Below are 26,708 nucleotides of genomic sequence, written 5' to 3'. Positions count from 1 at the left end.
CAACACACTTTCAGTGCACACGACCTCCCCCACACACGCTCGCAAACATGTCAGAAACCAACGGCGCTCCGGCCGAGCAGCCTCAATCGCTACCAGAACGACCCAAAGGCGAGGAAGAGGGAGAGAAGGGCCCGTCGAAAAATGCATTGAAGAAGGCTGCAAAGGACAAGGAAAAGGCGGAGAAGGCTGCGAAACGCAAGGCGGCCGAGGAGGCGCAGAAGAAGGAGTCTGAGGCCAACGATGTGTCTGCGGAGGACTACGGCGAGCTGCCCATGATCGGATCGAAAGCATACACTGCTCCCTCGGTGCCGACGACGTGGGTCGAGCTCGCGGAGATCGCTCAGCGGTATTCCTCCCAGTCCGAGACTGAGGGGGTGGGTGCGCAGATTGTGTTCCGTGCTGCGGTGGAGAATGCGCGTAACCAGTCGGCCAAGCTGTCCTTCCTCGTCTTTCGTCAGGGTGCGGACAGTATCCAAGCCGTCGTGGCCGCGAGCGAGAAGCTGAGCCGACAGATGGTCAAGTTTGCTGGCAGCATCCCCGCCGAAAGCATCGTCGATGTGCACGCGGAGGTGCAGAGGCCGCGAGAACCGGTCAAGAGCACGTCCATCCAACATCTGGAAGTGCACGTCCAGAAGTTGTATATTGTCTCCAAAGCAGAGGCACAACTGCCATTGCAGGTCGCCGATGCCGAACGGCCGATCCCCGAGGAAGGCAAGGAAGACCAGCAAGAAGACGAAGGGCGACCGATTGTGGGACTGGCCACCCGACTGAACAACCGCGTCATCGATCTCCGAGCCCGACACAACGATGCCATCTTCGAGATCAAGGCTGGCGTCGTGCAACTCTTCCAGGAATTCCTCTTCGCTCGCAACTTCCGCCTCGTCCAGACGCCCAAACTCCTCGGCGCACCGTCCGAAGGCGGGGCCAGTGTCTTTGAGGTGTCGTATTTCGACAAGAAGGCCTACCTTGCGCAGTCGCCGCAGCTGTACAAGCAAATGCTCATCGCGGCACGCAAGGAGCGCGTGATGGAGGTGGGCACGATTTTTCGGGCGGAGAACAGCAACACCGCACGCCACTTGACCGAGTTCATCGGGCTGGACTTGGAGATGGCGTTCAAGGAAGACTACCACGAGGTGGTGACGCTGCTGGAAGAACTGATGCTGCATATCTTCAACGGCTTGCGCACGCGCTACAGCAAAGAGACGGACCTGGTGCGCTCCATCTACCACGTCGAGGACTTCAAGCTGCCCGCCGCCGGCGCCGTGCCGCGCCTCAGCTTCGCCGAAGGCATCCGCATGCTCAAAGACGACGGCGTGGAGATTGGCGAGTTCGACGACCTGTCCACGCCCGACGAGAAGCGGCTGGGCGCGCTCGTGCTGAAGAAGTACGGCTCCGACTTCTACGTCCTCGACCAGTACCCGCTCGCCATCCGCCCCTTCTACACCATGCCTTCCGCCGCCACGCAGGCGGCGTACGACGCCAAGGACCCCAACGCGGGCTACAGCAACAGCTACGACTTCTTCATGCGCGGGCAGGAGATCATGTCGGGCGCGCAGCGCATCCACGACGCCGCCTTCCTCGAGCGCCGCATGAAGGAGCACGTCGCGCCCGTGGACCCGCAGAGCGAGGGGCTCAGGGACTACGTGAATGCTTTCCGGTACGGCTGTCCGCCGCACGCGGGTGGTGGCATTGGGTTGGAGCGGATTGTCATGTTGTGGTTGGGGCTGCCGAATGTGCGGTTGGCGAGTTTGTTCCCCAGAGACCCGGGACGATTGATGCCTTGAAGGGTGGGGCATGGGCAGCATCACCACGGGCAAAAGGGCATTTCGAAGGTTAATGTAGACATAGAATAATGCCCTCCAATACCGCACAATCAGCCAATAGACTGCACTGCTCTCATGAACCTCGCCATTTGTGAAGTGATTGTTGTTGATTGGAATTGTTCTTCTGGAATTCGCTGTCTGCCACGTCCGCTGTCTATATACGCCACCATCTCTAGTCCCGTCACCCCGAACCTAGTACCCCTCCTTGCCATACTTGTTGTACTTTTCGTGCAAGCTCTGCAGCCAGCGTCAGCAAACGCAGACGGCACGAGAGAGAGAAAAGAGGCATACCTTGGGCAAGTTGACATTGGGGATAACCACCTCGTTCAGCGCGCTCGGGGCGTCTCGCCTCCGGCTCTTGTCCCCGCCGGGGTGGTACTGGTATTTGCCGCTGGCGCCGGTGTTCCAGGGCTCGGAGCCCTCGGCCATGGACACCTTTTGCTCGCTGCTGCTGCTCGTGGGGTTGCGGGAGAAGTGCCAGCCGGCGAGGGTGAAGGCGCCGGTCATGATGGCGAAGAGGGTCTAGGGGGCGAGGAAGAGTGTTAGTGCATATACCGGGAGCAGTAGAAGAGACGACAGGACGGCGTACGTAGAGCTCGGGATCCCGTTTGGCGGCCTTGCGCATGGCATCGCTGCCCTCTTTGTTCTCTGCCGCGGACGCGTAGCTGCGGCGGAGGTGCTGGGCGGGGGCTCGGGGGGCGCGGAGGGCCTGGGTGGCCGTTCGTCTTGCGATTCCTGACATGTTGGCGGATGTGGAGGTCGAGGGATGGAGGGGAGGGGGGAGGAGTCGGGCGAGGTGTGCGAGGGAAGCATGCATTGTCCTGCCATTGACGAAGCTGGATAGCGGCGGCAGCTCCCGGGCTTGGCGTGTGGCGGAAAGAGAGTTTCGGAGGAGGAGAGATGTGACAAGCGCGTCACAACGTCCACGCACGTTAGCTCCCGTCCCGCCGTGCCTCGAACTCTGCTAGTTCACGCAGGAAATGGGAGATGTGATGGCCAACGTTCCTCGCGCTCGAAGGGGGAAGAGATGATCCTGGCCGGTGTCTCGCAGCTCACGACCTCACGACTGTCAAGGTGCTCACGACATCAAAGCAAGTCACTCTCGACCTCACGCCTCCCACACGACAGGCAGAGGATGAACTCGACCACCCATTGGCGCAACACGGTCGTCTCGTGGTAGCAGCGCCCGTAGCCATGCCTCCTCCCCCCGCCCTCAATCCCGCCTCTCCCTCCTTCCCGACCTTCCTCGACATCGATCCCTATCCCGCCAGCCGCGATGGCCGCCCGGGCTCCTCTCATTCAACGGCCACCAGCATGACCTCGGAGTTTGTGCCCTCCGAACACACCAGAGACAGTGGCCGACGCTCCGCAAGCGTACAAGATGAGCCCGAGAACGTCCCCTCCTACACTGGGCCAGTGGGAGAGCCGGGTTTACCTCCGAGTCGACCGGCAACGAAAGGCCCCGATGTCTACTCCCCTACCGGCGCAGTAACCACAGGAAAAGCCGCTTCGCGGCCCAACACAGGCACGAGTAAGACTCATGTCCCCACCTTAGCGGCGCAAGCTTTCTTCCGCCCCATGAGCAGCCAGAAGCTCCAGGCGCAGCGCAATCAGAGTGTTCGTGGGACCACAGCGGAAGGACAGAGCCCGACAACGGAAGGCAAAAGTGCCGTTGCGAAGCAGCCACAGCACCAGCAGCACCGACACCGATACAGCGATGCTTCGGTCAACACCTTGAGGGAGCTGCAGGCGCTGCGCAGGGAACAAGATGCTCCACCTCCCTTGCCGGTAAGCCGAGGCACGCAGGTGACAAGCGATGGAGAGTACACGACCGGCAGTGTGACCAGTGCTACGCCGCTGCAGAATTGGAATGGGGTTCAGGGTGTGCGGACTGCGGATGCTGGTGCTGCAAGGCTGGATCCAGCGCAATATAATGACCGATCCATGCCACCGCGCTCCACGATTCAGGACGAACAGGATCCTTCTTTGCAGGAGAAGGCCGAACCTCACTCTCATCAGGCGAACGGGGCAGCACCTATGTACGCCGCCCAATCCTCCACCTCCTCTCCGACCAAAAGTGCCGGGAAGAACTACGAGTACTTCGCCGGAAACGCGCTGTTCTGCTTCGCCGGCCGGTGCATCAACACCAAAGCCCAACCCCTCAGCCTCTTGACCCTCCTCTTGACCCTCGTCCCCTCTGCTCTCTTTGGCGCCTTCTCTGCTCCCTGGCTATGGCGCCACATCACCCCTGCCATCCCCATCATCTTCGCCTACTCCTTCTTCCTCACCATCTCCTCCTTCATCCATGCCGCCGTCTCCGACCCCGGCATTCTCCCCCGCAACGTCCACCCGCACCCACCCAATCCCGCCGAAGAGCATGAGCCCCTAACCGTCGGCCCCACGATGACCGAGTGGGTCATGGTAAAGACCTTTCCGTCTTCCCGCGGCCCACATTCCTCTCGATCGACCGATGCCGAGCACGGCGAGAACGGTGCACCAGGTCCGACGACCGCGATGGAGGTGCCTACCAAGTACTGCAAGACGTGCCACATCTGGCGCCCCGCCCGCGCCCACCACTGCCGCATCTGCGACTCCTGCATCGAGACGCAAGACCACCACTGCGTCTGGCTGAACAACTGCGTCGGCCGGCGCAACTACCGCTACTTCGTGGGCTACGTGGCATTCGGCGCGCTGCTCGCGACGGAACTCCTCGTCTTCAGCCTCATTCACGTCGTCTACTACGCCAAACAACACCACATCTCCTTCGCCGCCTCCATCACCGGCCACACCGCGCAGCGCGTCGGCTTCGCCATGTTCCTCTACGCCATCCTCGCCCTCTCCTACCCGGGCAGTCTCAGCGTGTACCACCTCTTCCTCATCGGGCGCGGCGAGACGACGCGCGAGTACCTCAACAGCCACAAGTTCCCGCTCAAAGACCGGCACCGCCCCTTCACGCAAGCCAGCCGCTTCGCGAACTGGACGTCGGTACTCGTGCGACCGCGCCCGCCGAGCTACATGCAGTTCAAGCGGCGGCATCAGCCGGGGGATTCGCGGCTGGGGTACGAGGTGCCGAAGGCGCAGAGGCGGAGGGAGATGAAGGGGCGGTATTCGGTGCGGGGGGCGAATGGGAAGGCCCAGGCGAATGGGGCGGTGGAGATGAAGCAGTTTTCGTCTACGGCGCCGGGAGTCAGTGGGCCGGTGAATCGGACACCGAGGTGATGTCTCGATAGGTTGCGTATTCCCTTTTCTTCTTGGTGTATTTCGTAGCGAGCATGCTGCCGACTTTGGAGCGAGTGACATGTGTAAGGTAGCGATAGGAGGTCTGCTTCGATGAGCGACTTTGTCTAATATTAAGCGTCTTGGTGACGCTCTATACACGTCTGATCCGTATTCAGCCCCCTCGAGCCTTCTTTGCATCCTCCACCGCCCACTCCACCGCCTCCAACACATCCTCCACAATCACATCCGGCCGGTACGCCGGCTCCTTGCCCTCGTCCGCGCGATACACGCCCGTCTTGACCAGCACACTCCGCCACACCGTCCCATGCGGCGAGCGGTACTCATTGGCGCCACGGATGTCGCTCTCGGGATTGTCGCCAATCATGTACACGCGCTTGAGCGGGTCGTTGAGGCCGCGCTGGGCGAACATTTGCTTGCGCACGTGGCGCAGGCGGTGCTCGGCAAAGGCAAAGGTGGCCTGCGTCGGCTTGCCGATGGCGGTTTTGGCGAGGTGCGCGCCGTCCGTCGCGGCGGCCCAGACGCCTTCGAGGGCGCGCTGGAAGCCGCCTTGGCCGAGACGGTTTTGGTGCCAGGCGGCTGCCCACCAGAGGTCCGGGTTGCTGTAGTACAGCGGCGGCTGGGCGTCTTGTTGGTAGCCGTTGTTAGGGAGGGCGGGGTTGCCGTTCTTCGTGGACAGGGTGCCGAGGATGCCGGCGCGGGAGAGGAGGAGGTCGAGGATGATGGTGGTGTCGGTGCCCCAGTCGCGGGAGTCGTTGTAGACGAAGATGGCGTCGAATTTGAGGCTGGTGGCCGGGGAGGAGAGGTCGATGGGGGTGGGGAGGGGCTTGGCGAAGGTGCGGTAGAGGTCGAGGTATTGCTTGCCGAAGGGCCAGATTTCGGGGTGGGCGCAGAGGATGTCGATGGGGGTGACGGCGTACTTGAAGCCGTACTTCTGCGCCACGAGTTGGCAGTGGTCGTAGTCGCCGCCGACGATCAGCACTGTTTTATCATAGAGGTGGGTCATGTCTGCAAAGGGCGTGTGGCTTTGTACGATCATGTCGGCGGAGAGGGGGACGCCCAGGCGGTCCTGGAGGTATTGCACGCGTTGCTCTTCCGTCTTGCCGCCGCCATTGGTGACGAGGATGAAGGGGATGCGGTTCTTTTGGAGGAGGGGGAGCGCTTTTTGTGCGGCGGGGATGGGGCGAGAGGAGCGGACGAGGACGCCATCGATACTGTGGAGTGTTAGGACTTTCTGATGTTTTGTGAGGTGAAGAGATGCGTACTCAAAAGTGAAGCCAAAGTCGGGGATTGGAGGATTCTGAGAGACGGATGTCTGGAAGGCCCGACGGTGCCATTGAATCTGTCTGCGCAGGACACTTCTGCGCAACAGACACGACGAACAGATGTGTCTGGAGGAGGCTGCTGGCGGTCGGAAAAGTGAAGCCATTGGGTGATGTGAGAAGTGGTGAAGATGACGTTGGAGTGAAGGGAAGCTCGGGCAGCTGCGCGCGGAAAGTGACATCACTCCTTCCCCAAACATCAATGTCGCTCCTTCCTTTCGTTCCTTCCGTCTTACAATCAACATCCACCACACCGTTTCGGCATTACAAGACACCGCAATTATGTCCAACACCCTCCTCAAGAGCAGCGCCCTGCGCTCCGCCCTGCGCACCACCGCCTCCGCCAGCACCAGGCGCGCGGCCCTGGCCAGCACCACCTTTGTCCGCAACAAGGCCACCCTGCCCGACCTGCCCTGTACGTCGCGCAATCGCCCCACCCTCACAAACCACTGACCCCTCCTGACCTCTACAGACGACTACGGCGCCCTCGAGCCCGCCATCTCGGGCAAAATCATGGAGCTGCATCACGACAAGCACCACCGCACGTACGTCAACAGCTACAACACGGCGGAAGCCAAGATGCAAGAGCTGCAAGCGAGCGGCGACATCGCGGGCCAGATCGCGCAGCAGCCGCTGATCAACTTCCACGGCGGCGGCCACACGAACCACACCCTCTTCTGGGAGAATCTGGCGCCCAAGTCGGCGGGCGGCGGGGAGCCGCCGTCGGGCGCGCTGGGCAAGGCGATCGATACTTCGTTTGGGAGTCTGGATGCGCTGAAGGAGAAGTTCAATGCGGCGCTTGCGGGCATTCAGGGCTCCGGGTGGGCGTGGCTGGTGCAGGATGTGCAGACGGGGCATATCGGCATCAAGACGTATGCGAATCAGGATGCCGTGGTGGGGCAGTTCCGGCCGCTGTTGGGCATTGATGCGTGGGAGCATGCGTATTACTTGCAGTATCAGAACCGGAAGGCCGAGTATTTCTCTGCCGTGTGGGATGTGGTCAACTGGAAGGCGGCGGAGAAGAGGTTCAAGTGAGCAAGCCACAGCAGGCTGACTGGGAAGATGACAGTATGTCACGTGTAAGATTGTAGGTAGGACAACACAAAAGGAGTCTGTCGTTGAAATCTGTACTCCTCGCAATGTAATGCAATGCAATGCAATCCGGTACCGCTATGCCATACACTCGAGCAATTCCTGCACCACCAACCCATTAATCGCCATTCACATCAACCATCCAACCCATCTACCTAACCAAGCTTGCCAAAGGAAAGCGTGCTCTGCCGGAACTTGCCCGACCCCAAGGCAGGCCGATTCCTATCCAGCCCCAACAAGCTGCCCTTAACAGCCAGTCCGACCTGCTTCAGAGCCTCCTTGCCTTTGCTGGCGGTGCGTGACAGCCCGCTCTTCGCCTCCCCACCCCTGCCCGCTTCCTTCTCCTCCGTTCCGTTCGTCATCGCCACATTCTCGTCCAGCAACCGAGTCTCTTCGCGGACTTCCTCGGCAGTGGTGGTGGTGCTCACGGAGACTTCTGGCTCGTGAAGATGAAACTCCTCCGTGAACTTGGAGCTCGTGGACACGGTGCGGATGTGCGAGACTTTCCGCGCCGGCTGCGCGACCTCGATTTCCTCGTGCATGGGTGCGGCCACCGTCTCCAATGCATGCACCGTCTTCCTCCTCTTCGCATCCTTCTTCTCGGCAATGGGAAGGGGTGCGCTGGCCTTTCGCTTGCTGGCACTCATCGGTGTCCCCGACATCCTCGCCGCCAACCTCCTCGCCCGCTCGGAAGACTTCTGCGCCTCCTCGCGCTCCTTCTTCTCGCGCTTCAGCTTCTCCTTCGTCTCGGGATCGTCGACAGCCACCCAGCCCCTCCATCCCGAACCCCTCTCCTTCTTCACCAAATTCTTCTTCGCCTCCGCCTCTGCAATCTTCCTCGCCTCTTCCGCCGCTTTGCGCCTCCGCTCGCCTTCTTCCCGAGCCAGCTTCTTCTGCTCCGCAGCGTTGAGACGCTTGGACAGCGTGCCGCGGCAGTTGGACGCCCCACAATAGCACAGCTGCTTCGTCGCGCCGAAATTGTCAAAGTTGTAGTCGTACGTGAGCTCGTCGCCCGTCATCACTCCATCCTCCCCGGCGAACACCGCCATGCGAGGCGTCCCGCTGACCTTCACCATGCGAACCTCGCAGTTCGGGGAGCAGGAGTGGTTGATGAATCGCGCAACCGAGCCCTTTGTGCCATCAATGATGAGCCCGCGTTCCAACTCCATGAGGTAGTAGCATTGCTTGTCTTTGTAATCCTCGGCCATGCGGCGCTGGCATTCGCCTTCGGAGATGATCTCGCCGGTGTACTCCATGATGATCTGGCCGGGTACGAAGGTACGACAAGAACGCACACCGAAGCCGCGATTCCCCGTCTTCACCACTTCGACTCCCACATCAAACGCCCGGCCCTTCTTCGTCCTCGCGGCCAGCTCGGCAAACGCGCGGTTGCTGCACAGCGACGCGGGCAACTTGCAGTTGTCGTCATTACACTCGTACTGCATCACCCGGTTCAGGCAGTCGTCTCCGCAGCCCTGCTCGTCCTCTGACGGAGTGCGACAAACACATGCGGAGTTCGGCAGCTTCTCCGCCTTCTCCCACAGCTCCTTCGCCTCGCCGACCAGGCGATTGCGGTTCAGCTTGTGCCAGTCTTTCGGCTTCTCGTCGCCCTTGCGAGCCGAGGGAGCGTAGATGTCGAAGGGAATGGTGAAGTTGCGGGTGCTGTCGAGATACTTGAACATGGGGAGTGGCATGAATGTCTTGCGGGGTGTTGGTTCTTCGCCGGTGTTGTCCGGGGTGAGATCGGAGGCGGATGATGTCGGTCGTTTCTTCTGCAGCTTCTTGCGGCTGCCGCTCTGCGTGGGATCGGCGTGGGTGTCCTGACCCACATACAGCCCTTCCTGCTGCCATTTCTTCACCGCTTTGCCAGACGTGATTTTGAGGGGCGGCGCAGTGGGCACGGTTTGTTTGGTGTCTTGCAGCACGTTGGAATCCAGTCTGGCTTTCTTTGCGGGCCGCGGTGGCGGCAAGTAGCCTGCGTCGTCACTGAGGTCCATCTCGTCCAGGATGCCCTTGGAGCCCATGTCCAGTTCCTTGAGCACCTTCTTCGTTTGTGGGTCCGCCTCCGCCTCGTGCATTCCCAGCTTCCGCTTCCCTGCTTGCACAACATCGCGACCGCGCTTGCCCAGGACCGAGGTGACCTTTCCCGCCGCCTTCTTCACCCGGTCCTTGACCGTGGGTCTTCGCTGTAGCTTTCGCGGCGAGCGTCTCTGCGGAAGCTCCGCTGATTTGGAGGGGCCGTCTCCGGAGGAGTCGATGTCCTTGTCTACTTTGCTGCCCATCGCCGCGTATTCATCCTCGTCATCGTCGACTAGAGTCTTGCCGGTCAGGCCCGAGACGTTGCGGCTGCCGGGGGCCGTGTCGAGCTGTTGCTCCGCCAGCTTCGCCAAGTTGTACGTGGACACGCTCGATCTCGCCCGTTTCGGCCGATGCAGCCTTTCCTCGTGGATGGTGTCTAGGGTGTCGGTCGTGGCTTTGGCCGAGCCCAGGCTGCCACTGTCTGTGAGGCTGGTAGGAGGTGTGGACGCGGAAATACCTTCGGAGGCGCTGTCGTCTTCCACCGCGCGTGCCACGATGATGTTGGACATTGCGGAGGAGTCGGTGGAGGAGGTGCGCGTCAATGCGGTGCCGACAGACGTCATGGTGGGTGAGGAGCGCGGGAAGGGGGTTTAATGGAGGATTGGAGCGAAAAGACGCGCTCGAACACGCGATATGTGCGAGAGCGGGAGGGATGGAGAGGGCGTGTTCAGCGGCTCTTCCCTTGCAGACGAATTAGCAAACTCCTCCCGCAATGCAGAACATCAAAAAGCAGTCGATGGAGGTGTGCTGGGATGGTGCGAGCAGTGCATCACGGGGTGTGAGGAGGAATGGAGAGGGAAGGAGGAGGAAGAGGTCGCTGCTGCTGGTCGCTGCTGCTGCCCGTGGATCACAACACACGGAGCGGGCCCAACCGGCCAATCAGCGTCGATCCATTTCCCTTCCCATTCCTCAAGCCTCGCCAGGCGACTCTTCCCTTCTTGACTTCACTTCACTTTGCCCTATCTTGATCGAGAGGCTCACAACACTATATGCTGGAAGGGCTATCAATGACATGAGCATCATGGAAGACCACACGACCTTCACGGGGTGCGGCACATCGCACCTCATGCTATCCCAAGATGCACTCACGACCCATGCCGTGTCACAGGCCATATCATATATGCGGGCCCAACTGCCTTGCTCGGCAGTATCACGGAGCTCGACACATCTCCTCCACGTCCACATCCTCCTCCGCCTGTCCTCGGACTCGGCCGCTTTCTTTATGGAACAAGACTCGTAGCAATACCATGGCTCGAGCGGTACCTCCCCCGGCTACCATCACGGTATAGGCTGATGCCTGCCCTCGACCTCTAGCCTCGAGACCCGCCAGCGGCAAAGACCAGGAAAGAGCGGCACCCGGAATTCTTCCGTGCTTACTGCTTTTACTTGCTCACGAACTCAGTGCTCGCGGGAAGGATGGCGTACGCACGCGCCCAATGCGATGTCGCTGCCGAGATTTGCCGAGTCTCAGCCTTTATCTCCCACTTTCATCTTATCTGATCAAATTTCCCTCTCCTCCACAGCCTTCCCTCTCACCACGCTGCATCACGTTCAGTCTGCCATAATTCGTCTTTTCATTACCAAATTCGACGTTGACTATGGCTTCCGCGTCGATGTCCCGACCCGGCTTTCGTCGGGAGGACACGGCAGATGTCCTTCCAGCTGTCGAGCTGCTTCCCGCCTCTACTAATGAGAAGGCTAGGATAGAGGTGAACGACATGGCTATCGGCACTGCAACTGGCGCCGACGATGCGGATGACGCAGCGAAACTTGATCTGCCCACAGCCGGCCTGCAGCGTGGTGTCCAGGACGCGGAGGCCATCACGTTGACCTGGTCGAGAAACGCCCTCATCGCAGCCTTTATCAAGTATCAACCTTCTTCAATTCGTCGTGGATATCCCACGCTGACATTCACTTGTCCATAGCATGTGGATGCTGTACTTTGTCAATGCTATGCAATCTACCGTCCTCGACGCACTCCTTCCCTTCGTCGCCAGCAGCTTCGAGTCCCACTCGGAATTGAACGTCATCTACATCGTCGGCGACGCAATGTCCGCCGCAATCTTCATTCCCCTCGCCAAGGTCATGGACGTTTGGGGCCGAGCAGAAGGCTACCTCATCATGTCTGTATGCTGCACCGTCGGCCTGATCATGATGGCGTCTTGCAACGGCCTCCCCCTCTTCTGCGCCGCCTACGTCTTCTACACCATCGGCTTCTCAGGCATCACTTTCTGCGTCGATGTCATCACTGCTGACGCATCGACTCTGAAGAACCGAGGACTGGCGTATGCATTCACTTCCTCCCCCTACATTATCTCCGCCTTTGCCGGTTCCAAGGCCGCGGGTGATTTCAAACAGCATGTCGGATGGAGGTGGGGTTTTGGTTGTTTTGCAATCATCTTCCCGATTATTGCGACCCCATTGTACTTTATTCTGAAGTCCAATCTTCACAAGGCTTCCTCTCAAGGACGCCGAGTCGAGGAGCGCAGTGGACGCTCATTGCTGCAGAATGTGTGGCATTACACTATCGAATTCGACAGTAAGCAATTCACCGGCACTATCCCGGCCATGCACTAATCCCATCTAGTCATCGGCGTGCTTGTGTTTTCTGCCGGACTCACAATCTTCCTGCTCCCATTTAACCTCGCCGGTGGTGCGCCTGAAGGATGGGCAACGGGATACATCATCGCCATGCTGGTCATCGGATTCGTCCTCCTCGTCAGCTTCGGCCTCTACGAATTCCTCCTCGCCCCAGTGCCGATGTTCAAATTCGGCCTCTTTTCCAACCGCACCGTCATCGGCGCCTGCCTGCTCGACGCTTGCTACCAAATCTCCTACTACTGCTGGGACAACTACTTCACCTCCTTCCTGCAAGTCGTCAACAACCTCTCAGTGGCCGAGGCAAACTACGTCAACAACACCTTCAACGTCGTCGGCGGCATTCTGTGCCTGCTATCGGGGTACATGGTCCGCCGCACCGGCCGCTTCAAGTGGCAGCTGTACATCGCCATTCCCTTGTACGTCTTCTGGCAGGGCCTGATGATCTACTTCCGCCGCGCGAACCAGTCGGTAGGCTACCTGGTGCTGTGCCAAGTCTTCCTCTCCCTGGGCGGCAGCACCTTCATCATCATCGAGCAAGTCGCCATCCTCGCCGCCGTCGACCACCAACACGTCGCAGCCGTGCTGGCCCTCCTGAACGTCATCGGGACCATCGGCGGTGCACTCGGCGCCGCCATCTCTGGCGCAATCTGGACGAACACCTTCCTCAAGGCTCTCGGGAGGAACCTCCCGGTGGCAGTGCGGCCTGAGATCGACCAGATTTACGAGAATCTCAACAAGCAGATCAGTTATCCGGTGCACAGTGTCGCGCGGCTGGCGATTCAGAAGTCGTACGCTTTTGCGCAGACGAGGATGCTTGCGGCGGGGACGGGCGTGATGGCGCTTCCGTTCCTCTCTCTTCTTTTGATTGAGAATATCAATGTTGCTGCTATTCAGCAGGTCAGGGGCCTGGTCTTTTAGTTGATCAGCGCTTGGTTGAATTACTTCACTTTGACACTGTTGGAAGTTAGCAAGGTCTCCTATTAAGGATTGAGCGGTGATCTTTCGTGTTTAGCATACTTCGGAGAATGCGTCAACATCAGCTCTCCATTCATCGCAATGCTATGTTTTGATTAGACAGTCGGATCCCCCTTGTCCGTACCAGATTCGAGCTAATGGGTAGTTAAGAGTTTGCGGGGTAGAGGAGGCCGGAAGCCTGGACCCTTTGGTGAGCTGAAAACCTGCTCGCTCTCGGTGAAGCTGTTGCGCAGTGCATCGAATATCACAACACCAGAAAGCCGCACTCGAGGACAACCGAGGCGGCCTGGGGCCCCCAGTTGACTTGACGACCTTCAAGCGATCTATACCCGAGAAGAAAAACCAAAGAATGTCGAATCGACGTGGGAACCAGAGCGCACCGGCTGCGAACCGTGGCAACACTATCAATGGAAATCGACACACGCCGGCTACGCCGCCGTATGTTTACAGCCCACCAACACCCGCAAGCCCAACTGAGGGGCAGTACATGAGAATCGGGCTCGCCGCGATGTCTGAGGCAGAGCGCGAACCCCAGGTCTCATTGGGAAGCGGTCTCCATTTCAGAGCAGTTGGCCGCTTAAACAGTACCAACTGGGACTCCTGGAGCAGGAGGATGCGCGAGGCCATGATGAAGGAGGGTGTTTACAACTTGGTTATGGGGAATGAGCCCGAAGATCATCACACGCCGAATGGGCAGGCTAAGATTCGACATGCGCTCTTGGGCATTCAGAACCAACTCAGCGACGCATTGTTTTCAGACGTGGGAGAGATGCCGAGCCCGAAGCGCCTTTGGGGGTACCTTCAAACCGAATCAAACCGGTTCCCGGTCAGGTCATCGAATCTGAGCGTTAATGCCGAACTTCGGTCGATTGTCAAATGGTTGAACAGTATAACCCTCGAGAACTGCACCGATGTGAATGAGTATGAACAGAGGATCAGCGGCTGTGCAACCCAACTCAAGCACCTAGACGCCGCATTCGAGCTTCCGGAGTGGTACTATACCACACGCTTCCTCATGAATTTGGGGCCCGATTACGAAGAATTCGCTTTCAATCTGTTACAGACCGCCAATCTCGGCGTCGCCAGAGAGTACGTGGGCCCACCCATGTCGCTCAAACAGGTGGCGCAGAAGACGCGAGAAGAAGAAGCCCGACAACGACGGCAAAAGGCGATTCAGAAGGCGGAGATCGAGCGGGCCGCCATAGCAGCGCAGGCCGTAGCAGGTCCGTCGAACAAGCGACGGCGCGTTGAGAAAGGATGTAGCGCCTGTGGGCGTGTCAACCACGTTGAGACGGAATGCCGGTTGACGCACCCTGAGCTGATGCCCCAACGTGCGAAGCGCAGGAGAGGGCGGGGCGGGTCGGCCTATCGAGAAACGATGGGGGCGAAGGATTGATTTCGACAACGGTGTACTGTTGGGCGGCTGCTATCTGGCGTATGGTATTGGCAATCTGTTTCTAGAGGTCGATGGACCCAGCCAAACTTTGGAAGTGATGTATACTGGACATCAATCAACGTCTTTCGGGGCATCTTGCTGGAACTATCGATAACTCAACGAATCGCATAGCCTTGCCACGACGGAGGTTCATTGTCATATCTGCCCTATCAACTTTCGATGGTAGGATAGTGGCCTACCATGGTGTCAACGGGTAACGGGGGATTAGGTACGTTATACATCAATTTCTAATGCCTTGCCATTGATTGAGCACTTCACTAACGATTCCAACAGGGTTCGACTCCGGAGAGGGAGCCTGAGAAACGGCTACCACATCCAAGGAAGGCAGCAGGCGGGCAATTGGTAATTACCTTACCCAATGCCAACCCGGCGAGGTAGTTACAATAGATACTGATATAGGGCTCTATCGGGTCTTGTAATTGTAATGAGCACAGTTTAAATCCCTTAACGAGGAACAATTGGAGGACAAAAGCTCGTAGCTGAATGCTGAATAGGGCTGGCTGGTCCGCTTCACCGGGTGGCAAGGCTGGGCTGAGATTCCACGACCAGACTGAACGCGCAACTCGGCCCTTCAAAAAATCATGCACGATCTGAGGTATGTAGCCACGCTAGAGCAAAAATGAGGAGCAAAGAAACGACAAAAGAATAATGAACGTTCAGTAGATGGACTTCCCCAGTGGTCTCCCACCTGAGTACTATTCATCCGATTGGCAGCTTAAGTACGTGAGATCGGACGGGATCACCTGTTCTCTGCCATCTGTCTCCGAACGTGAAAGGCATGGGGGGAGAAATTGGATATGTCTCTGATCATTCATACGACAAGTAAAGGTACAGCCCTCAACGCGACAACACGAAACCCGGGTACCCGCTGTTCTGCTCGTCGATCAGGTTCTTGCGATACATCGGCATGCCGCCCATGAAGTTCAGGGGCTCGCGCTTCTTGCCGGGGATGTTGGCTGCGTAGTACCTGAGAAGAGTGAGTTAGATCACGGTAGGATTCGAGAGACTTTGGCAAGAGAACTCACCAGCTATCGGCTTGAGAGAAGAGGCCCTTGTATCCATGCTCGTTGATCTGTTCTTTAAAAGCCTTTTCCGCTTCGTGCGTTGCGTCGATGGAGCTGTAGTTGTTGTCGCGTAAGTGCTGTTGCGGAGTCAGTATGGTGGATATCGATCTCAGGATACGGTGATTGTTTGAGCGCACCTTTAGGCAGTCCACGATGAAAGAGCCCTGGTTCTCCGCATGAGACGGTCTGAATAACGATGGTCAGTATCAAAGTCCACATAAAGGGGGCCTGTAAACACAACTCACCCTGTTGCAAACGCCGTCGGAGCCTGCGGGCCGTAGCAGAAGAACATGTTCGGGAAGCCGGCCGTAGCAATACCCAGCTGCGTAAACACCCCATCCTTCCACTTGTCCAGAATGGTCTGGCCACCCACACCTCTCAGGTCGATCTGCGTCATGCCGCCGGTGTGCGTATCAAAGCCCGTAGCAAACACAATCACCTCGAACGAATGCACCCTGCCGTCCGCAGTCTTGACCCCTTCCTCCGTAAACTCAACAATATCGTTCTCCAGGGTAGAGATGAGCTCGACGTTGTCCTGATTGAAGCACTCGAAATACCTCGTCTCGAGACTAATCCGCTTCGTGCCAAAAGGATGCGGCTTCTTCGCCGGCGCGAGCAGCTCCTGATTCCGCGGGTCCTTGATGCGCGGCAGTGTCTTGGACCGCCAGAACTGGTAGAGCTCTTCGTTGTACTCCTCGTCGTAGAAGCAGTCGAGGTAGGTGCCGAGCCAGAGGTGCAGGCCGCCGGTGTGGTAGAGTTTCTCGTAGGAGCGCATGCGCTCTTCCCTGGGCACGTCGCCGGGCTTGGTCTTGTCGAATTCGTAGTCGAAGCCGGCGAAGGTGAGTTTCATCTTCTTGGCCGTTTCCGGGAAGCCGTCGCGCATGCGTTTGTTGAGGGCTGCGGTTTGCTCGGGGTTGCTCATTTTCAGGGCGGTGTTGCTACGAGTCGGGACGAGGTCAATATCTCCGATCATTCTGCTTTGCTTTCGGTGGTGAAGTGGGGAGTGCTTACGGTGTTCTTTGGAAGACGGTCAGATGCGAGGCTTGCTGTGAGACTTCCTGAATCGCCTGGACGCCACTCGCGCCTGTGCCGATGATGCCCACGCTCCGGTTGTCCACATTGAAGCCCTTCTGCGGCCACTGGGAGGTATGAATGATCTCGCCCTTGAACTTGTCGACGCCCGGCCAAGGCGGAACGTACTTCTTCGAAGCCTGATGATGTTGTGGTCAGTTGATGTAAGAGCTTTCTACCGACGGGACGTCAACTCACGAAGCCAGTGCAAAGCACGACCGACCAGGCAGTACCGGTAGACTGCCCGTCGTTGATCTCATACTTCCATCTCGACGTGTCGGCATCCCATTGCATCGCAGTGACTTTCGAATTGTACGAAATGTCCTTGCCGAGATCCCATACTTGTTCGAGATGGCGGAAGTAATCGCAGAGTTCGTCTGTGATGCATTAGTGTTTCAATCGCGCGGGCGATTGGAAGGGTGGCGAACCTCGACCGGGGAAAAGTTGCTTCCATTCCCACGTGTGCCATGTTTCTTTGTCGGTCAGTTGATATGTGGGTGCCGGAGTATCGACCCTTGCGCCTGGGTAACTGTTTGATGAAGAGTCAATAGCGAGTTGCTTCGACGAGTGCCTAGAGTGGCGTCGACATACTTGTTCCAGTGCCAGATTCCACCCAGGCCGGAGCCGTGCTCGAATAGCCGGACCTTGAAGCCTTGTTCGCGCAGGTGGAAAAGCAACCAAACACCACAGAACCCACCGCCGACAACTGCTACATCCCAGTCGGGAGCATCGGGACCTGCTGAGCCCATAATGTCGAGTAATTGCTGTTGTTGTTGAGTGTATTCCGAACGAGTCTACAAACGAAAGTGACAAGTTGGAGATGGATGATGCTATGGACAGACGCATAGCCGCGGCATCCTCCACCTCCATCACTCCGCGGCAGCTTCTCCGCCTACATCTCGTACCGCCACGTTATTTACCTACCGCATTGGGTCGTATTGCGGGGGTAAAACCGGGGGTACATCTCCAGACCCTATTTCTGCTTAGGGCCCATGTCGGAGGCAAGTCCGATGCCTATGACTACGGCACGCTGCGGGTGAGGCTCAGAAAGATGATGGTTGGATTCCTGGCTTTCTCTCGTAGGATTCTGTAGTACAAATAGACGTGACAGGCGGATAGTGTGAAGCTGTCAGTGGAAGCATATCAGGCGTTCAAGCATTCCTCAGACTTTCCACTGCCGCCTTCTCAGCCTTCCTCTTGTCTCTCTCGACCTTGCGAATCTCCCTCAGATCGGGCGGCGCTTCAATGCCCAGCCTTGCGCGCAAGACGTCAACATTCGTCTCCAACTCCTCCTCCCAGTACACATTGATCAGCTCCTCCGCTTTCAAGCCATTCCGCAGTGCCCACGGCAAGTAGATGTCCCAAAATCGCTTCCTCTCCACCGGCTTCAACCGCACCACGGCCACCAAGCTCAGCGCCGTCATGGGCAACAACGTGTTGGCGAACTCGAACGCCTTGACCGCCAACTCCCCTTCGATAATCACTGGGAGCCCCGTGATAGCGTGCGTGAAATCATGCGTCTCGCGATATCGCTGCATCACATAGGCCTCCTCGGGATCGTCGATGTACTTCACAGCATCTCGAGTATCAGGCGTCACGCCTTCCCTGTCCAGCCACGCCGCATACGCCCTTCCCACCGTCCCGTCGTCCATCTTCCGCAACTCCTCCAACCGCATGCTCTGGCTCGTGATGCGCGGCTTGTCTCGTAGAATCCTGCGGCCAGTTGGGTCTGAGAGCATGGCTCGGTGCAGACGGGGGAGGAAGTAGGGGTTTGCGGTCGCCTCGCCCAGACTGGCGATCAAGTCGTGGCGGTAGGGATCACGGAGGGAGCCGAATGCTGAGCCGACTGCCAGCGCCGCCTTTTCGATGTAGGTGAGCGGGACATGACCTGGGTAGTTTGGTTGTGGGCGGTTGAGGACGGAGAAGGTGCGGACGCGGAGGGGAGTTGGGAGGGCGAGGAGGCGGCGGAAGAGGACAGGGGGAGGCATTACTGCTCGCATTGTTGCGGAGCCGGTTGGGGTCGTTTGTAAGGTCGTGTAGGTGATGCAGTCTTCGCTGGGGAGACTTATTGCTCGGCGTCGATCTGGGCTGACTAAGCACAATTGAGCGCCGCAAGCGCAAGTTGAAACATCTTCACAGCTTCCGACCTTCTCCTCCCATCGACTGCACCGCATTGCGCCTGTCGATCACCACCCAGCATGGCGCAATTCCGGGCGAAGAAGCTGGATCTCGGCGGCTTCGTTAACATCAAGATCATCCGGGATCACACCAAGCGGAAAGTGTTTGAGCAGAATGAGCCGGAAAGGTAGGACATCTTGCCTCGAGACATTGCGCTCTTGTCCATCCATATTTGCTATATGCGCAAGGGAAGCATGCATGCTGATCACCTTCCGATGGCACAGACAAGCCCTCCGCTACATCATCCGCAACACCTCGCTCCCACAACGCATGCGCACGCAGGCGCAGCTGCAGCTGACGCAGATGCATTGCTACACCCAACCGACGCAGATCAAGAATCGGTGCATCATGGGCGGGAAGGGGAGAGGTATCATGGCGGACTTTCGCATGAGTCGGGTATGTCTTCTGGTCTATGCTGGTGACTGCGTATGAGGGAGCGAGCATTGGCGCTGACAAGACGGGGAATACAGTTTCAGTTTCGAATGAATGCATTGGCGGGGAATCTGCCTGGAGTGAAGAAGGCGAGTTGGTAGAGATGGAGGAGGGCAGGAGACTCGAATGTCAAGATATCACGTGAATGCATAGCGCAGGCGTTGGGCGAGGGTCAGGAACACCAGATATCCAAGACCGGCGCATCAACGACACAATCATCGAAGTCATCACACACTCGTGGAAGCATCCGATTAGCACGGCTTGTGCTACCGTCACCGTTTGCCATCCATTGTTTGTCTCATTCACCGGCCGGCTTCTCGCACCTTCCTCAGCAAACACTTCACGGGTCGCTGCTTCCGCCTGAAACATCACAAACCCTGCACGCGACCTTCTTCATTTGCTTGTGCGGCCGTGTTCCCTTCCACCTTCATCATCCACAATATATCACTTTCCTCACATTCCCTCGCTCCCTCGCTCTCTTCACTCACTCCTTCTCTCCGCTCTTCATCGGCGATGAGCTTCACATCAACATCACCCATCTCCCGATTCTGGCACACCGTCACCACGCCGCCTGCCACCAAACAACATCAACAGAAACACCAGCCACGCTCCCACTCATCCACAACCAAACTCCTCAACAAGATGTTTGTGCGCTCCGGTAACAACCTGCCCGCCGACCCACGCTACCCCGACAGCCTGGAAGAGCTCGGGTACATGATCGACGCCAAGGGCCAAGTCGTAAGTATCGCACCCCCTCACTCGTTCTCCCCTTCATACATCTCGGATTCGGAGCGGGCGAATGAGGTGCATCGCGAGGCACTGCACGCGGGTGTGCGGCGGGCGGTGAAGAAGGATCTGGCGAAACTGGGAGTGAGGCCGATCTACTGCGGCGGGCCAGATGGCACGAGGCTGTCCGACGAGCCGGTGAAGGGATCGCCGAGCCTCCCCATTTTCACCACGGACTTGTCGGAGATGCAAAACAAGCGTGACATCATCGTGGTCATTGGTGAGCACAATCAGGACCCCATCGTCTGGGCGTGGAGGAGCGCGATGCGCGAGGGCGGCTTGCAGGAGGCCACTGCGGTGGGTTTGGTGCGGAAGCTGATGACTCTGGGATTCGGCGGCCTTCCTTCGCGCGACGAGGCGGAAGCGGCTGGTGTCGCCAAAGCAGGCGTGACTACTTCCAACAGAATCGACTCCGTGGGTGCTGCAGACGAATCGAGCGCCACCCCTGGCCTCATCCTACTCAACCCCGGCCAGCGCCTGTACTCGCCGCAATTGAACGAGGCCATGACTCAGGTTTCGTGGTTGGCGAGGCCCAAGCCTAACGCTCTGGCGCAGGCGCACAAGATCGACAACGTACGTTTCTACCGCCATGTCTGTCCATCAAACCCCCTAACATGTGTCCAGGACCACAACAAGATACCCGGTCATTATACTCCGTACGAACACGTCGGAACCTTCTTTGATGGCATCCTTGACCAGCTCATCGTTCACGAGTCCAGCCTTCGTCTCTGGATCGTGGGCATCTCGGATGGCGCAGAGGCTTTCATCAACTACATGGACGCCCAGCTCCATCGCGACCACACAGCCAGAATCGGTAGCATGGTTTCTGGCATGGCTTTCATGGAGCCTGCGCATGACCCGACGATGCTGAAGAGTCAGACCACGAAGACCTTTTTGCACTCGACGGGCAAGTGCTGGATCAAGTCAAGTAAGCCGATGGGGACCTGGGTGAATGCGCCTGGTGCGATGAAGAAGATCAACCACCCTTCGCAAGAAGAGCATGATGGAGACGTGGACAGCAACACGGGAGATGAGAAATTCAACACCAAAGAAGTCAACGAGGAGGCCAGCAAATCCACGGAAAGCCTGGTCATCGTTCCGACCTCCATCGACTCCCAGCTCGAGTCGCACGGCTGTGGACACAAAGGCAGCGAATCCCTCGCCGGCTGCGAGCCCGTCATCATCCCCGACCTCGTCCCCCCCTTCTCGCCGACGATCAAGAACAAGCATCTATCGATGTCCACCGTGTCGAGCGCCGAGTCCGAAGTCCCTGCTCCCTCTCAGCCGCGCACATCCTTGGAGTCCGCCACCCAACACGAAGCAGACGTCAACGACAATGACGAGGATCCCATGGCCGAGAGCTACGACTACGACAGCAACGTGGTCTCGTGCCCCACGTACTCGGCTGGAGTCGATACCGATGAGCTCATCTGGCCTGCCGTCATGGACGAAGTGTTGGACTTCTTCAAGTCGAGGGCAGAGGAGGAGAACCTGAGGGATGCGATGGGCAAGGGGTTAGTTTTGGGTGGCTAAACCATCCACGAGGTCGATCTGGAAGTCTGGGAGGGGAGAGTGCGAACCAGGAGGTGGTATAAGAGGGACGAGAGCTTTGGAGAGTGTCTATTTTGATGCTCACAGATCGGGCAGTATACGATCGGCAGGCTTTCGTTTAGCAGCTTGCTTTTACTATACCCGAGTCTGACTTTAATGAGACTATAGTTCCGTGAACGAACCCTCTCTCGATTGCCTCTCGATATTACCTAACGTCTTCCCTGTGCATGGCCGAAGTACGAGCGAGGGTGGAGTAGCCCAAGACATCGAAGATCAGTCAACGTCGCCGCCGGATCATTCTTTTCAGCATCTTGACACTACGTCACGTCGTTCTTGTGCTGAGGAGCGGAAGTAGGAGAGTGGAGAAGCATTGAAGCAGCCGAAGCAGGGGAGTGGAGTGGTCGGGGCCAACTCCACAACTCCGCATCACTCCTCGACCACTCGCTTTTACGATCTTCGAATGCAGACACTGAAGATCTAATCGGGGGTTGCGAGCACTCGAATATTGTACGGATTATTGCTAAGGCACTTCCGGCTTCCGCCCAATTGTCACATAGAACCACGCGTGTTTGCCCCTCTGCGGCGCCATTTTGCTCAACACGTCCTCCTGCATCCGCACGATCGTCTCATGATCGACCATGCCCGCCCCCAACCCACTAGTGAACGCTCGTTCCACCACGGTGCAGACCAGTGGGGGCTGCCGCTTCTGATGCCAGGCTGCGAACTCCCGAACTCCCGGCTCCTTTTCGAAGGGATCATACGACCACTTGTACCTGGCCACCCGGATGTCGCCGAACCCTGCCTGCTCCATCCATTGCGCCGCCTTGCTTCCGCAGCGGAGATCCATCCCTTTCTTCCCCTCGCATATGGAGGAGAGGCCTTGAAGCCAGAACCATTCGTTGGAGATGACCTCGCCGGCGTCGTTGAAATAGGTCCAATCGTGGTCGTGCACTTCCGCCCAGCCTCCGGGTTTCAGCAGGTCAAATTGCGTCTGGACGTAGGACGGCCAGTCCGTCATGCCGCAAACAAGGAGTCGACCGAAGATATAGTCGAAGACTTCACGGTCTTGCGCGAAACCTACGCCCCCATCGTCCGCGGTCCATTGTGACGGACGCTGGGTGCTGATATTGCCTTGGAAGAAACGCACGTTGGATTTCCGCGCCCGCAGCACGGGGACGGGCGAGAGGTCGAGACCATAGCACTGCGCTTGCGGGAAAGCTGTGGCGATAGTGTCGGTGACTACGCCTGTGCCGCAGCCGACGTCGAGACACCGCACGTCTTTGCCGTCTTTGACGGGAGCGTGGAGGACGCGGTGGTGCATCAAAACGGAAAGCAAGGCCGCCTGTTCTTCTAAACGCTCTTGTTCGGGCGAGCTGGATGGATTCGATCAGCCTTGCACTGCAGTGAGCGTAGTAGATGCCATACCTGTTCGGCAGCGAGTATTGCGCGTCTTTGTCCTGATGGTAGGTCCATGGCGAGGCGGCATCGCTTTCATTGCCACGCACGGCTTCGTTTGTGGACCGGGAGGCCGCCATCTGGATGAAAGCCGTCCGTTTGAAAGGCCGCTCGCGGTGAAAGGCTAGGCATGATTCCCTTTATAGTGTAATTCACCAACTTCCCATCGCCATTAGCTTTTATCTTCCGGCTGACACCGTCTTTATCATCCTTAGCGAGCCGCACCACGGACATAATGCATTCAGCGACAGCTCGACCTTTCTTCACGCTGTTGACATTGTACTTCCTCTTGCTCAAGCAGGTTAAGTGCTTCAGAGGTCGACATCTTGAATTTCTTGAAGAGAAGTTTCTCCTAGCGCTCGATGCTATGGCCTCGGCGGATTCAGGCGCGATTCTCGTCGGAGAGCTGATTCATGAACCATTGTTGGGCCACACCTTGCAGGCATTCGCTCAATCCGCGGCGTAAAGATTCCGAGGAGGTTGTCGTGGCGCAATCCTTTGCGGCGGTGGCCACTCCGACATTCCAATGGTCGAATGTGGGGGAGGGCGAGGGGGAGGTTTCGGAGGAGCAGCGACGGGAGTTCAGGCGTGCAGTGATGGGGCTTGAGATTCTGGCGCAGAGTGCCAATTGGAATGTGGCGCTTTGAGATGGATCTCTTCGTTATGTAGATCGTTTTGATGCTGGCGTAGGCAATGTGAGATCATTCACTCCTCCGATTCTCCCAACTGTACTTGTGACGATCAAACACGTACAAACGTCTCGATTGCCCTCGAAATCCCCTCGCAACGCCTGCCCTTCTGCTGCACGAAAGTGGAGTGGCGTGCATCCACGTCTCCCACTCGCTCCACTTGTGGTGGACACATCGACGCCAATCGCCCGGAACATGCTTTCTCAATGATCCGTCGGAGCACCGCGACATGACGCTTGTCCCTCGCGTAGAATCTCCGATCAATGCCAATCGAACTATTCTGTGGCCCCATCGAAATCCAGCTGCAACGCGCTATGACCTCAGCCATTGGGGTCCAATGGATAAAAAAGATCGTATACATCAAATCGAATCCTTCTCTCCGTCTACCGTTCCAGTCCTTCTTCAGCAGAAAACGAGAAACTCTCATCGGTACTTCAGTCCGATCTTATTCAACAAATCTCAAAATGGTAAGGAAACAGGGTTCGTTGAGAATCGAGAAAACAAGGGCTAACGCTTCCTTCGTCAGGAGACAGAAACCACCTTCAAAGTCACCTTGACTCGCCCGTTTGCAGGTACGTTGCCATCCCACTTCGCTCCTCCCCTTCCGCGCTCGTCTCCTCACGCCCGCGCCGTCCTCTAGGAAACGACAGGGTACTCGAAATTACCGGCGAAGGCTCCGAGGGCCGTACGGAAAACACCATCGTCCAAATGGACGACAGGAGAGGCCTTGTCGAGGATGAGTACGTCTTCTGGCCTTCCCCTTCCGTTCTCCAACCTCCTCCGGCGTCCCGATGCTAACAAGTCGTGCGCCTTCTTAGCGAGCTCGTCGAAGAAGCAATCGACTTCCTCTCGAAACTGGAGGACTGCCCCAGCAACGAGAGCAGGGATATCTACGGCAGGGACGCGAGACTCGAGGTGACCATGCCGACGTTCCAATGGTCGAATGTGGCCTCGGGCGACGGTGAGCCGGGCGAGGTTCAAGAGGGCGATTTCAGGAACGCAGTGATGGCGCTTGAGGGGCTTGCCGAGAAGGCGGACTTCGACATAGAATGCGGAGAGCGATCCTGCGTGACGCCTCGTTGTGTATCGCAGCATGTACAACGTACGTCTCTCTCACTCCTCCGGCTCTGCCAACTGTAGTCGTGATGATCAAGCATATCCAAGTCAAGTCTTGCGAACGCCTCCCTCTAATCCCCCCGCAACGCCCTCCCCTTCTCCTCCTCCGTCGCCACCTCGCCTCTCGTCTCGCGCTGCAGCATCTGCGCCTTGCCAATCACCGTCTGCATAATCGCGTAATTCACCAAACACTTGACGCCCAGCTCCTCGCCGCGCTTGACGATATACCCATTGATGTACTCAATCTCCGTCTTGCGGCCGGCGCGCACGTCCGCCAGCATGCTGCTGATGTTGTCCTTGGTTTTGTTGGCGACGCCGACGACGAGCGTCTCCAGGCGCTCGGTGCTGAAGCGCTGCTCGAGACCGGGTAGGCCGCGGAGTTCGGGCAGGTGCGTGATGACGTGGCTGGTTTCTGCTAGGAGGAGGCGCATGGTGCGTGTCAGGGCGAAGTTGTAGAGCAGGGCGCCGTTGCGGTTGTCGAGTAGGGCGGTGAGGGGGTTGACGACGCTGTTGGCTACGAGCTTCTCGAGCTGTTGTTGCAGGAGCTCTGTTGGCGTGAAGCCTACAGCACACAGAACTGGACATCGGGTAAGGGTGCGCAGTAGGTAGCGGGAGGTAGCTGCCCATTGTTTGGGACGGATGTCTTTTTCGTCTTTGGGAGCATCGTCGGCGGCTTCGGACTTATTTGCAGTGGATTTGGCGCGGGGCAGGAGGCCGAGGGCAATACTGCCATGGCCGGCGTGCACGGCGTAAAATGGGTCTTTCTTCTCCGGTGGCACATTCGCGCCATGCGTGAGGATGCCTTGGATGTAGTTGGGGCGGGAGTCTTCATCCGGAAAGAGTTTGGCGTTGACTTCGTCGATGATGCCCATGCCGTTTTGAAGGAAGCAGATGGTGCTGGTGGGGCCAATGCGGTGCTTGACCGCGGACAAAGCAGGGACGGTGATCGCAGCTTTGGTGGTGACGATGAGATTGTAGATGGGCTCGTCGCTGACGAAAGACTGGGAGGGGAGCGGAGAGGCATCGGCGGGTGGTTCTTGTTGTGGCTGCTGCCCTTGCTGCGACTTCAACAACTTTGCAGCCTCGTGTGGTCTGAGGTTTCCATGCCGATCGCTGAGATCGTATGCGCTTTCCTGCCCGTCTCGGAGTTCGACGCCGTGCTGCTTCCGTACCTCCTGCATCAACTCAACGTCAAAACCCGACCGGGGAATGTCATGGCCGTCATCGTGGATCGTGATTTCCTGTTTGCCCTCCTGCCATGCTTTTAAAAGTTGATATCGGTGGAAGATCAACGTGATGGGCGGCGGCTTCGCGATTCCTCGTAGTGCATGCGCCACCAGTTTGCCGATGCTCCCCGTGCCCAGGATATGGATGCGTCGTGGGACGGCGGAAGAAGTGGCGGCGTATTGCTTGTCAATGGCACTCAAGTGCTCATCGTCCGAGTATTCTGCTGGTTGTGTATCCGGCGCCGCCTCTTGCTCCACCAAGGCCTCGGATCCGTCACCCTGCTTGGCCGCCATTTCCACGCCGCTACCGTTCCACCATGGAGCTCGCAGGGGTTGTTGTGCGATGGAAAAGCAAACGACTTGGCCGAAGACGAGATCACCGGAGAAGCATCCGCGGCGAAGGAAGATGGAGGCGCGCGGGAGAGCGCAGAAGAGTGTGGGAGACAGCGTTGCCGAGGTCTTTAGCGAGTTGGCATATCCTGCTGGGTACTTTCGTCGAGTGGTCTTTTGCGAGGAGCTAGGAGTAGTGATTGTTGTGTCGAGGGGTGAGAGCAA

General features: G+C 58.1%; 14 protein-coding genes across 14 annotated transcripts; 7 read left to right on the top strand and 7 right to left on the bottom strand.

Moving 5' to 3' along the window:
- Positions 1–4: 4 nt before the first annotated feature.
- Positions 5–1,903, top strand: BDY17DRAFT_300443 (uncharacterized protein). The gene has a single exon (XM_033734058.1). It carries the CDS (start codon positions 48–50, stop codon positions 1,782–1,784), a length of 1,737 nt encoding a protein of 578 aa, XP_033588744.1. The 5' UTR covers positions 5–47; the 3' UTR covers positions 1,785–1,903.
- BDY17DRAFT_300442 (uncharacterized protein) lies at positions 1,904–2,676 on the bottom strand. The gene is made up of 3 exons (XM_033734057.1): positions 2,413–2,676; positions 2,115–2,345; positions 1,904–2,060 (listed from the first exon to the last, which is right to left on the bottom strand). Exons 1-3 carry the CDS (start codon positions 2,638–2,640, stop codon positions 2,016–2,018), a joined length of 504 nt encoding a protein of 167 aa, XP_033588743.1. The 5' UTR covers positions 2,641–2,676; the 3' UTR covers positions 1,904–2,015.
- A 64-nt stretch (positions 2,677–2,740) lies between these two features.
- On the top strand, positions 2,741–5,197 carry BDY17DRAFT_300440 (DHHC palmitoyltransferase-domain-containing protein). Its single transcript, XM_033734056.1, has one exon. The coding sequence runs from the start codon at positions 3,018–3,020 to the stop codon at positions 5,040–5,042; it is 2,025 nt and encodes a 674-aa protein (XP_033588742.1). The 5' UTR covers positions 2,741–3,017; the 3' UTR covers positions 5,043–5,197.
- A 17-nt stretch (positions 5,198–5,214) lies between these two features.
- On the bottom strand, positions 5,215–6,489 carry BDY17DRAFT_317732 (HAD-superfamily subfamily IIA hydrolase; the record flags this gene model as incomplete). Its single annotated transcript, XM_033736131.1, has 2 exons — positions 5,215–6,274; positions 6,326–6,489. The coding sequence occupies 2 exons, from the start codon at positions 6,487–6,489 to the stop codon at positions 5,215–5,217; spliced, it is 1,224 nt and encodes a 407-aa protein (XP_033588741.1).
- Positions 6,490–6,664: 175 nt separating this feature from the next.
- Positions 6,665–7,417, top strand: BDY17DRAFT_325652 (mitochondrial superoxide dismutase [Mn]; the record flags this gene model as incomplete). The annotated part of the gene is made up of 2 exons (XM_033737389.1): positions 6,665–6,797; positions 6,855–7,417. 2 exons carry the CDS (start codon positions 6,665–6,667, stop codon positions 7,415–7,417), a joined length of 696 nt encoding a protein of 231 aa, XP_033588740.1.
- Positions 7,418–7,629: 212 nt separating this feature from the next.
- Positions 7,630–10,116, bottom strand: BDY17DRAFT_325651 (uncharacterized protein; the record flags this gene model as incomplete). Its single annotated transcript, XM_033737388.1, has 1 exon — positions 7,630–10,116. The coding sequence occupies one exon, from the start codon at positions 10,114–10,116 to the stop codon at positions 7,630–7,632; it is 2,487 nt and encodes an 828-aa protein (XP_033588739.1).
- Positions 10,117–11,080: 964 nt separating this feature from the next.
- BDY17DRAFT_300434 (major facilitator superfamily domain-containing protein) lies at positions 11,081–13,166 on the top strand. Its single transcript, XM_033734055.1, has 3 exons — positions 11,081–11,420; positions 11,479–12,092; positions 12,141–13,166. The coding sequence occupies exons 1-3, from the start codon at positions 11,152–11,154 to the stop codon at positions 13,070–13,072; spliced, it is 1,815 nt and encodes a 604-aa protein (XP_033588738.1). The 5' UTR covers positions 11,081–11,151; the 3' UTR covers positions 13,073–13,166.
- A 109-nt stretch (positions 13,167–13,275) lies between these two features.
- Positions 13,276–15,056, top strand: BDY17DRAFT_178903 (uncharacterized protein). The gene is made up of 3 exons (XM_033729890.1): positions 13,276–14,469; positions 14,520–14,793; positions 14,859–15,056. Exons 1-2 carry the CDS (start codon positions 13,479–13,481, stop codon positions 14,588–14,590), a joined length of 1,062 nt encoding a protein of 353 aa, XP_033588737.1. The 5' UTR covers positions 13,276–13,478; the 3' UTR covers positions 14,591–14,793; positions 14,859–15,056.
- Positions 15,057–15,237: 181 nt separating this feature from the next.
- On the bottom strand, positions 15,238–17,694 carry BDY17DRAFT_300427 (uncharacterized protein). The gene is made up of 8 exons (XM_033734054.1): positions 17,312–17,694; positions 17,149–17,249; positions 16,919–17,097; positions 16,661–16,860; positions 15,895–16,587; positions 15,787–15,835; positions 15,611–15,726; positions 15,238–15,552 (listed from the first exon to the last, which is right to left on the bottom strand). The coding sequence occupies exons 1-8, from the start codon at positions 17,467–17,469 to the stop codon at positions 15,423–15,425; spliced, it is 1,626 nt and encodes a 541-aa protein (XP_033588736.1). The 5' UTR covers positions 17,470–17,694; the 3' UTR covers positions 15,238–15,422.
- Positions 17,695–17,710: 16 nt separating this feature from the next.
- Positions 17,711–18,746, bottom strand: BDY17DRAFT_300426 (coenzyme Q biosynthesis protein Coq4-domain-containing protein). The gene has a single exon (XM_033734053.1). It carries the CDS (start codon positions 18,718–18,720, stop codon positions 17,872–17,874), a length of 849 nt encoding a protein of 282 aa, XP_033588735.1. The 5' UTR covers positions 18,721–18,746; the 3' UTR covers positions 17,711–17,871.
- A 172-nt stretch (positions 18,747–18,918) lies between these two features.
- BDY17DRAFT_252801 (uncharacterized protein) lies at positions 18,919–19,431 on the top strand (the record flags this gene model as incomplete). The annotated part of the gene is made up of 3 exons (XM_033731289.1): positions 18,919–19,025; positions 19,123–19,294; positions 19,369–19,431. 3 exons carry the CDS (start codon positions 18,919–18,921, stop codon positions 19,429–19,431), a joined length of 342 nt encoding a protein of 113 aa, XP_033588734.1.
- A 181-nt stretch (positions 19,432–19,612) lies between these two features.
- Positions 19,613–21,864, top strand: BDY17DRAFT_178759 (uncharacterized protein). The gene is made up of 3 exons (XM_033729887.1): positions 19,613–20,689; positions 20,741–21,114; positions 21,528–21,864. Exons 1-3 carry the CDS (start codon positions 19,844–19,846, stop codon positions 21,538–21,540), a joined length of 1,233 nt encoding a protein of 410 aa, XP_033588733.1. The 5' UTR covers positions 19,613–19,843; the 3' UTR covers positions 21,541–21,864.
- Positions 21,865–23,228, bottom strand: BDY17DRAFT_178760 (S-adenosyl-L-methionine-dependent methyltransferase). The gene has a single exon (XM_033729888.1). It carries the CDS (start codon positions 22,986–22,988, stop codon positions 22,188–22,190), a length of 801 nt encoding a protein of 266 aa, XP_033588732.1. The 5' UTR covers positions 22,989–23,228; the 3' UTR covers positions 21,865–22,187.
- Positions 23,229–24,998: 1,770 nt separating this feature from the next.
- On the bottom strand, positions 24,999–26,447 carry BDY17DRAFT_253100 (ketopantoate reductase PanE/ApbA C terminal-domain-containing protein; the record flags this gene model as incomplete). The annotated part of the gene is made up of 2 exons (XM_033731314.1): positions 24,999–25,991; positions 26,082–26,447. The coding sequence occupies 2 exons, from the start codon at positions 26,445–26,447 to the stop codon at positions 24,999–25,001; spliced, it is 1,359 nt and encodes a 452-aa protein (XP_033588731.1).
- Positions 26,448–26,708: the final 261 nt, after the last annotated feature.

Source organism: Neohortaea acidophila, assembly GCF_010093505.1.
Source record: "Neohortaea acidophila strain CBS 113389 unplaced genomic scaffold BDY17scaffold_7, whole genome shotgun sequence".
Taxonomy (NCBI): Eukaryota; Fungi; Ascomycota; class Dothideomycetes; order Mycosphaerellales; family Teratosphaeriaceae; genus Neohortaea; species Neohortaea acidophila.
Note: the sequence above shows the minus strand (reverse complement) of the source record. Positions and strands in the feature narration are given on the sequence as shown.